Consider the following 10,183-nt stretch of genomic DNA (forward strand, 5'->3'; position numbering starts at 1 on the left):
TTTGGTCTAAGTTAGACTTTTGGTCAAAACTTAGACCAAAAGTCTAACTTTATTACCAGTAAAGTTAAACTTTAGGTCCAAACTTTAGACTTCAGGTCTAAACTTAAACTTTTGGTCTAAGTTTACCTTTGTAAATTAGGCCCCCAGACTTGTGAGTACCAATCAAGCCTAGCCCGCCACTTGCCTGTGGACTCCAGTTCCTGCTTGTTCCAGCCTGATCCAGCTGCTGCCGTTTGACCAAGTGACACCGCCGCTGCCCAGGTTTTCGCTCCCGGTTTTTCTCAACCAGGTATTCCCGCCCGGGTTTTTCCCATTCACTGATCTTCCCACCGACAGAAGCCGTGCCCCCCCGAGGCCCTACTTGACAATCTACAAGGTCTACAGGATGCCTCTCGCGGGTAGCGTCACAGACCATGGCATCAACATAGTATTCTTACAGGCTCAACCAGGACCACCAAAGCGAACTTCGCAAACTGCAGACACAACGTTGCTGCTTGGATGAAAAACAACTGCCTCCAGCTCAACATAGACAAAACATTGGACCTTATCATCGTGAACAACCACTCCTCCTGGGATGCCTCTTGGTGGCCCTCCGAACTTGGCCCCCACCCACCCTTACGTACCATTGCAAGAACCTCGGGGTCATACTGCACACCAACCTCTCCATGAGCAGACTGATCTACGCCATCGCCTCATGATGTTTCTTCATCCTGTGAACGCTGCACAAGATTTTCAAGTGGACACCACTTAACACCAGAGAAACAGTCACTGTAGGAGAGTGGCATCGACTGCATAGTTGCCCCCAACTTTTTGCTGATGTTTTGACTGTTTTTTTACTCTAGCCAGGCTGTGGCCCTGCTATCCAGGACCCCAGCCTATCTGCTTCCTCTCTAAACCGATGTGAGTACCCTAGGTACATACCAATTGGATACTGAGGACACCCTATCAGCCCCTTGTAGATAGTACCCTAGGTACCCAGGGCATGGGTCCCTCAGAGGCCTACCAGGGGCTGCAGCACATATTGTGCCACCCTGGGACAGCCATACAAACTGACACCACCAGACCACTACTGTAATCTGGGTAAGGTGGTGCTTGCACCCCTTACGGGGATATAGGTACCCTGTATCCCACCTATTTACAACACATATATTCTCATAGGCCACCCCTAAAGCAGGCCTTGCTAATCCTACAAGGCAGGGTGCTGAGATGTGTGTGAGGGGGAACCCCTACCTGAGTAGGGCCCCTCTGCAACTTTCATTAAAACTACTGCGAGGTTGTTTGTAGTGCAGCCATACCATATACTCTTAACCGCATTATAAGTAATCGCGATAGCGTGATAACTTGAGAGTGGCTGCACAGAACCATGTCATGTTTGGTGTCAAACATCGTGGAATCATACCCCCAATCCAGCCATGGGAGTGAGGGCATGATTCCCCCCTGCTAGAGGGGTTATATGGTAAAAGCGGCAGAATTTAGACACCAATTTAAAAGAGCACACGTAGTACAAAATGGATGCTACCCGCCACCCACACGACTCTGGCTGCCTGTTGCTGGGCAGAACTCCAGCCACGGCAGCTGGACAATAGGGATCTTGTTTCAGGGAGGTGTTCCCACCTCCCCAGACAGACTATATGGATTGGAACTGGGTGGGTGCACCTTAGGATGTCTTTCAAACTTGCACGTAGGCTTCTCCAGTGCCTAATTCTGCATACACCGCCTCGAACTGGCTCAGGGGCATCCTGTCCCCTGCCCAGGCGGGAAAACACACAAAGGGGAGAGGGTGTAGCCACCTTATCCCGCCTGAACTCTCATTGGTGGGCTCTGATTCAGACACTCCCCTAATCTCTGGATAAAGGTGGGTGCAGGGTCCCCAGAGCCTCAGATTAATCTTGGACTTCAAAGACTTGAACCTTCTACGAGCTGCCGCACAGCTGAATGAAGAAATCTCCCTTGGGGTAAAGGAGTTACCCCCTGCTTGGCAGGCACCTGTAACACTGCAAGTGACCCGGTTGGAACTCCACTGCTCCTACGAACAACGAAGATTTCTGCATACCATGAGGTGGGTTCCCAAGCATCCCAGAGGCCAGTGAGTGTGCACAGCAAGGCTGAGCACCGTGGACCCCGTGGGTGCCGAGATACCCAATACCCCAGGACACCAGCCACCTCTTGCACAGCACACAAACCCGACGAGTGGGGAAGTTGTGCTTTGGCCCATTATTGAGCCAACCTCTCAGCATCATCTGTGCCAAAGATCGATGCCCTAGCCCGCTCCAGCGACCCGTGGGCGCATCTTTACGCACGCCAAATTGCTGCCTCCCGCGGTCCCTTGTCTCTCGACTGGTGGGCCCTGGCGTAGGTCAATCTTCACTTTCAAGAGTTCCCCTGATTGCTCCAGGCCTGCTCTTCAGTCTCCTTGCTGGAGACCTCGCTCAGATCTCGTGGGTCTGCACCGTAGCTGCTTCTTGATCCTTGCGTGGGTTGTGGTTGCCAAGACTTAGTGGATCCAATCCGGACACTAACACCGCAGTGACCCTCATCCTTCATGGGACAGTCACCCTCCAGCAGCTGGCCTTCCTTGACATCTCCTGGAGCCCGTGGCTGCTGATCCAAGCTACCCGTCTTCAACCTAGAAGCACCCGACATTGAAGGGCTCTTTCTCCTGAGCCGCCTGGTCACTGTGCCGTGACCCAGACTCTGTCCCCTCTGCTTTCAGGTCCTTCCCTTCAAGATCTACATCTTCAATCTGCACGACATCGACGACGCTTCACGCAAGCAAAAGTTCTTCACGTTTTCCCATTGAAAGCGAGACATCGACCCGACACCGAAACCGACCTATGCAACCGGCTTCCCTGGGGCAGGTAACAGTGGTACCTCGGTACTTTCAGGGTGTGGGCCCTCCAAGAGCTTAACTTTAAACTCCTGAACTTGAGCTCCTGCTAGAAGTGTTTAGATTCTTGTAATTTCCAACCGCGACATTTCCCATAGGGTTTAATAGAGATCCTGACAGTAGTTTGCACCACTGCACGCGTCTCCCATGGGTCCCCTTCCTCACTACCTTGGGTGGTTTTGTAAGGGGCCAGCGACCCTAAGTGCCCTAGGCACTGTCTGTAGAACTGTTGTGGTTCTTATACCACTTTTTTAATATATAGTTTGGTCCCCCCCTGGAGCCCTGTGATTCCAGTGCTATTTATTGTGTTTATAAATGCTTTATTGAATTGTATCTTTACCTCCAGCCTCATAAAGAGACTAGTGGGATTGTTCTTAGAATAAATACATATATTTTGAATATATACCTGTGTGGACTACTCTTTCATTTGGTCATTCAAGAAGTTATCTATGGTAAAACAATAAGCTTAACACTCCTTCAAGACTTAGCCTGAAGGCTGCTCTCCACAGCTACCACTAGGATAGCTTTCTTTAAAGGTTGTCTTTTAACCTATCACCATAAGAGTCGAACTGGACTGGTGCAAGGTGTCCCGTAGAGGACAGCATATGCCAGGGCAACTTCTCACAGTCACCCAGCTACTTATCACAAGCAGACTTGACTACGGAAATACACTCTACTTCAGAATCCCAGCCCATGTCCTACGCCGACTCCAAACCAAGCAGAAAGCATCTGCCAGACTCATTCTGAACATCTCTCTGCACCTCAACAATCTCCACTGGCTCCTAGTCCACGAAAGATGGAAGTACAAGCTACTCACCCAAGCCCATAAAGCGCGCAACAGCATCGGTCCAGCTTACCTCAAGCACCGCCTCAACTTCTACCAACCCACCAGACACCTTCGATCTGTGTCCCTGACAAGAGCTCACCTCCCTCTCATCAAGAAGGCCAGAAGCGGAGGACGCTCCCTCTCATACCTCGCAGCCATGACATGGAACGACCTCCAGCAACACCTCAGAACCTCCCCCTCCCTCATGGACTTCAGAAGGAACCTCAAGACGTGGAATGACCTCCTGCAACACCTCAGAACCTCCCCTTCCCTCATGGACTTCAGAAGGAACCTCAAGACGTGGAACTACCTCCTGCAACACCTCACAACCTCCCCCTCACTCATGGACTTCAGAAGGAACCTCAAGACGTGGAATGACCTCCTGCCACACCTCACAACCTCCCCCTCACTCATGGACTTCAGAAGGAACCTCAAGACGTGGAATGTCCTCCTGCAACACCTCACAACCTCCCCTCACTCATGGACTTCAGAAGGAACCTCAAGACGTGGAATGACCTCCTGCCACACCTCACAACCTCCCACTCACTCATGGACTTCAGAAGGAACCTCAAGACGTGGAATGACCTCCTGCAACACCTCACAACCTCCCCCTCACTCATGGACTTCAGAAGGAACCTCAAGACATGGCTCCTCCAGACGAAACAGACATGATCTCCTCGTCCCCCCTCAGGCCTGCCCCACTCAGTGCCTGGATACCAGCACGGGTGATGAGCCGCGCTCCACAAATCCACATAACACAACAATACAATATTGTATGTATGGGCGCATATTATACTGATTGTAAGTACCAGTCATACATATCAGGAATGTAAGTACCGGCCACACATATCCAGATTGTAGGTACCAGTCTCAAGTATCATGGGCAAGGACACAGACAGTGGTGTCAGTACTTTAGGCCTGTTTGGGCCTAGGTCCAGAATCCCAGGTAAAGTAGCTTCATCATCGGCACTTATTGCTAAATGGTAAAGACTGCGCAGCACTTTGCGCCTAAATGCATGGCAACATTTAGACGTGGCGTATTAACAGTAAAATAAATACACCCCTTGAGGAAGCAAATAGGGAAAACCCCTGTTTATCTTTAGACAATCACTCCACAGTCTTCACTCACACCACAAAGCTCTACATCCATAAATCAATGTCAAGTTTGCACTGAGTTTTCATTTCTAACAGAGGACCAGAGAACAGCCTCATTCAGGGTCTGCAACAGAGAACAGAGCCAGAAACCAGGTTCATACAGGGTCTGCAACAGAGAACAGACAACCAGAGACCAACCTCATACAGGGTCTGTAACAGAGAACAGACAACCAGAGACCAGCCTCATACAGGGTCTACAACACAGAACAGACAACTAGAGACCATCCTCAGACAGGGTCTGCAACCGAGAAGAGAACCAGAAACCAGGCTCATACAGGGTCTGTACCTGAGAACTAAACCAGAGACCAGCCTCATGTAGGGTCTGCAACAGAGAACAGACAACCAGAGACCAGCCTCATACAGGGTCTGCAACAGAGAACAGAACCAGAAACCAGGCTCATACAGGGTCTGCAACAGAGAACAGACAACCAGAGACCCGCATCATACAGGGTCTGTAACAGAGAACAGACAACCAGAGACCAGCCTCATACAGGGTCTACAACACAGAAAAGACAACCAGAGACCAGCCTCATACAGGGTCAGAAACAGAGAACAGGCAACCAGAGACCAGCCTCATACAGGGTCTGCAACAGAGAACAGATGACCAGGAGACCAGCCTCATACAGGGTCTGTAACAGAGAACAGACAACCAGACACCAGCCTCATACAGGGTCTACAACACAGAACAGACAACTAGAGATCATCCTCAGACAGGGTCTGCAACCGAGAAGAGAACCAGAAACCAGGCTCATACAGGGTCTGTACCTGAGAACTAAACCAGAGACCAGCCTCATGTAGGGTCTGAAACAGACAACAGACAACCAGAGACCAGCCTCATACAGGGTCTGCAACAGAGAACAGATGACCGGAGACCAGCCTCATACAGGGTCTACAACACAGAACAGACAACCAGAGACCAGCCTCATACAGGGTCAGAAACGGAGAACAGACAACCAGAGACCAGCCTCATACAGGGTCTGCAACAGAGAACAGATGACCGGAGACCAGCCTCATACAGGGTCTGTAACAGAGAACATAACCAGAAACCAGGATCATACAGGGTCTGTACCTGAGAACTAAACCAGAGACCAGCCTCATGTAGGGTCTGAAACAGACAACAGACAACCAGAGACCAGCCTCATACAGGGTCTGCAACAGAGAACAGAACCAGAAACCAGGCTCATACAGGGTCTGCAACAGAGAACAGACAACCAGAGACCAGCCTCATACAGGGTCAGAAACAGAGAACAGACAACCAGAGACCAGCCTCATACAGGGTCTGCAACAGAGAACAGATGACCGGAGACCAGCCTCATACAGGGTCTGTAACAGAGAACAGACAACCAGACACCAGCCTCATACAGGGTCTACAACACATAACAGACAACTAGAGACCAGCCTCAAACAGGGTCTGTAACCGAGAAGAGAACCAGAAACCAGGCTCATACAGGGTCTGTACCTGAGAACTAAACCAGAGACCAGCCTCATATAGGGTCTGCAACAGAGAACAGACAACCAGAGACCAGTCTCATACAGGGTCTGCAACAGAGAACAGAGCCAGAAACCAGGTTCATACAGGGTCTGCAACAGAGAACAGACAACCAGAGACCAACCTCATACAGGGTCTGTAACAGAGAACAGACAACCAGAGACCAGCCTCATTCAAGGTCTAAAACACAGAACAGACAACCAGAGACCAGCCTCATACATGGTCTGCAACAGACGACCAGAGACCAGCCTCATACAGGGTCTGCAACAGAGAACAGATGACCGGAGACCAGCCTCATACAGGGTCTGTAACAGAGAACAGATAACCAGACACCAGTCTCGTACAGGGTCTACAACACAGAACAGACAACCAGAGACCAGCCTCATACAGGGTCTGCAACGGAGAACAGACAACTAGAGACCAGCCTCATACAGGGTCTGCAACAGAGAACAGATGTCCGGAGACCAGCCTCATACAGGGTCTGCAACAGAGAACAGACGACCAGAGACCAGCCTCATACAGGGCCTGCAACAAAGAACAGACAACCCCCAGAGACCAGCCTGATACAGGGTCTGCAACAGAGAACAGACAACCAGACACCAGCCTCAAACAGAGTCTGCAACAGATAACAGACGACCCCCAGAGACCAGCCTCATACAGGGTGTGAAACAGAGAACAGACAACCAGAGACCAGCCTCATACAGGGTCTGCAACAGAGAACAGACACCCAGAGACCAGCCTCATGCAGGGTGTGCATCAGAGAACATATGACCAGAGACCAGCCTCAAACAGGGTCTGCAACAGAGAACAAAACAAGACACCAGCCTCATACAGGGTCTGCAACAGAGAACAGACACCCAGAGACCAGCCTCATACAGCGTCTGCAACAGAGAACAGAAGACCAGAGACCAAGCTCATACAGGGTCTGCAACGGAGTACAGACAACCAGAGACCAGCCTCATACAGGGTCTGCGACAGAGAACAGACGAACAGAGACCAGCCTCATACAGGGTCTGCAACAGAGAACAGATGACCAGAGACCAGCCTCATACAGGGACTGCAACAGAGAACAGACAACCAGAGACCAGCCTCATACAGGGACTGCAACAGAGAACAGACAAACAGAGACCAGCTTCATATAGGGTCTGCGACAGAGAACAGACGAACAGAGACCAGCCTCATACAGGGACTGCAACAGAGAACAGACAAACAGAGACCTGCCTCATATAGGGTCTGCGACAGAGAACAGACAACTAGAGATCAGACTCAAACAGGGTTCCACAGAGTAAGAAGACGGGGCTATTTGTGGATTCTCAGGATTCACAAGTTATTCATTAAATCTTTAAGAGGATACAAAGTATGTTTGGGTTGTTAATGGATCAAAGTTCACCCTGAGGGTCCTAAAGAGAAGGGTGCCCAAGAGCACACAGTACGTATACAACCTGTGATCCCTGAAAGATTACATATATTCCTTGTAGTGCTCTTTTGGACTCACAGTGTGTCTTCACTTGCAAATCCTGGCTACCCACATACACACAATGTACTCTTAGGCACCCTTCTCTATGGGATCCATAGTGTGAATTTTGATCCCTTAACACCCCAAAATGTACTTTGTATCCTCATAAATACTTAAGGAGTGTATTCACTAGTAAATCCTGAACACCCACAGACATACCTTGTGCTCCTCTGCAACTTCATCCTCTGTGGAAGTTACAATGTCTTTACCTATGAACCCTGAACATCCACACACAGACCTTGCTGAGTCTTCACTTTGGGGGCCACATGGTGCAATATGATGCGTAAACAGTGTCACACGTGCCTAATACCATTCAGCAGCCTCCTATATCGAGCCATGGGGTGCCTGGCGATCCCTCGAAATCCACAAACGTTCCTTCTTGTTTTCTGCAGCCTCCTCAATGGGACACACAGGGTGACTTGTGACCTCTGAACATGTGTACACACAGCTGTGGTTCTGAGGCTGCCCCTTGATGTGGCTCATCAAGTGACTTTCTGATCTCTGAATTTCCACTGACACACCTTGTGCTCTTCTGTTGTCCGTCCAGAACACAAACAAACACACACACACACAACATGTACCACTTTGCAGGCTCCTGAACAGGGTTCATAGTGTGAGTTTGTGGTCCCTGAATGCCCACAGACGTACCTTGTGCTCCTCTGCAGCCTCCTCTACAGGACTTGCTGAGTGAGTTTTATGTTCCTTGGATTCTCGGCAAACCCAGCATATCATCCTCTGATCCTCTGCACAGAACAGCCTCAGTTTCTCTTCATGTTTCTCACACAGATTCTCCTCTGGGGGCTTCACTGGGGGCAGATGAAACTGTTTTAACATTTCCACCACGTTCTTTAGTTGTCTGTTTGGTTGGAGGTTTTTCCCAGAAGATATTTCCCTGCACTGTGGACAGGGGAAGTTTCCACCTCTTCCCTCCCAGCTCTGAGTGATGCAGGAGCGGCAGAAGTTGTGTCCACACTCAATGATCATCACCGGATCAGTAAAATATTCCAAACAGATGGAACAAGTGGCCTCTTCCTTTAGGTTCCCGAGCTGAGCTGCTGTCGCCATGATTCAGAAATGCAGGAAGTAAACTTGAGTTTCAGTTTCTCTCTCTGTGTGAAGTGGGTGTGTCTGTGCGTCTGCCCCTCTCTGGCTGCGCTGGGACTTCCGGGTTCATGTTACAGGCGCAGGACAGGACTGACTCCTCTGTTGTTACTGTCTCCTGTGCTTTACCCCTTTCTCAGCTAAACGCACCGGTAATTTGTTATGTTCTAAGATTCTCTTCACATCTGCCACAGCTCCACCGAGGACCCTCACTCCTGACTGAGTACCCCGTGCTGTTCCTGTACCAGGCCCCACCCACAGCTCTACCACAGACCCTCACCCCTGACTGAGTACCCCCTGCTGTCCCTACCACAGGCCCGCCCACAGCTCCACCGAGGACCCTCACTCCTGACTGAGTACCCCCTGCTGTCCCTACCACAGGCCCGCCCACAGCTCTACCGAGGACCCTCACTCCTGACTGAGTACCCCATGCTGTCCTCCTCAGGGCCCCACCCCCGGCTCTACCAAGGACCTTCAATCCTGACTGAGCGCTCTGTGCTGTTCCTGTACCAGGCTTCACCCACAGCTCTACCGAGGACCCTCCCTCTTGATCTGAGCACCCGTGCTGGCCTGTACGAGGCCCCGCCCACAGCTCTACAGAGGGCGCTCACTCCTGGCTGAGCACCCACTTGCTTCTCCTGTGCCAGGCCCCGCCCATAGCTCTACCGAGGACCATGGGTGTAGGAAGTGTGGGGGACGCGGGGGATATATCCCCCCAGATTTTGGAGTGGGGGGGACACTGGGGACAAGGGTGGGGGGGATGAGGGGACAAAGGAATTTCCCCTCTCCCTTCTGTTATCGCAGGGCCATTAGAACGCGAAAGCGCTACCTAATGGCCCTGCACTTGACCTGCCTGGAGTCAGAGGCCACCCGCCCTCTGCCTTTTGTTATGCTGCAGGAAGGCTCAGCCGTTCTGGGAAGGGCAGAGAACGGAGAAAAAATAAACGCTAGGACCGTGTCCACTACTCCTGATCTGCCTCTGGCGTCTGCCCTCCTCTCTTTATTCCTCCATCTCTTTCTGTCTCTGTCTCGCTCCTGCTTAGTGCTGATTTCAAGAGGCAGCTCTTAAGGTACTCTCTCTTGCCTCTCCTTTTCTTTATTTGTTCCCCTGGGAAATTGATCCAAAAAAGGCTGAACACTTTGGCTGTAAATGTCCTCATTTTCTGACCGTTTTCTATAGAAAAGAAAAACCTCGGAATGGAGAGAAAA

The 10,183-nt window shown here is 50.8% G+C and overlaps 1 protein-coding gene across 1 annotated transcript in view; it reads right to left on the reverse strand.

Moving 5' to 3' along the window:
* Positions 1–9,521, reverse strand: part of LOC146869502 (E3 ubiquitin-protein ligase TRIM39-like) — a 153,322-nt gene extending 143,801 nt beyond the window's left edge. The window contains exon 1 of the mRNA XM_085601337.1: positions 8,522–9,521. Coding sequence (XP_085457463.1) covers positions 8,522–8,938 — 417 coding nt within the window. The 5' untranslated portion in view covers positions 8,939–9,521. The remainder of the gene's footprint in view (positions 1–8,521) is intronic.
* Positions 9,522–10,183: the final 662 nt, after the last annotated feature.

This window comes from Triturus cristatus, chromosome 1_1, assembly GCF_964204655.1.
Source record: "Triturus cristatus chromosome 1_1, aTriCri1.1, whole genome shotgun sequence".
Classification (NCBI taxonomy): Eukaryota; Metazoa; Chordata; class Amphibia; order Caudata; family Salamandridae; genus Triturus; species Triturus cristatus.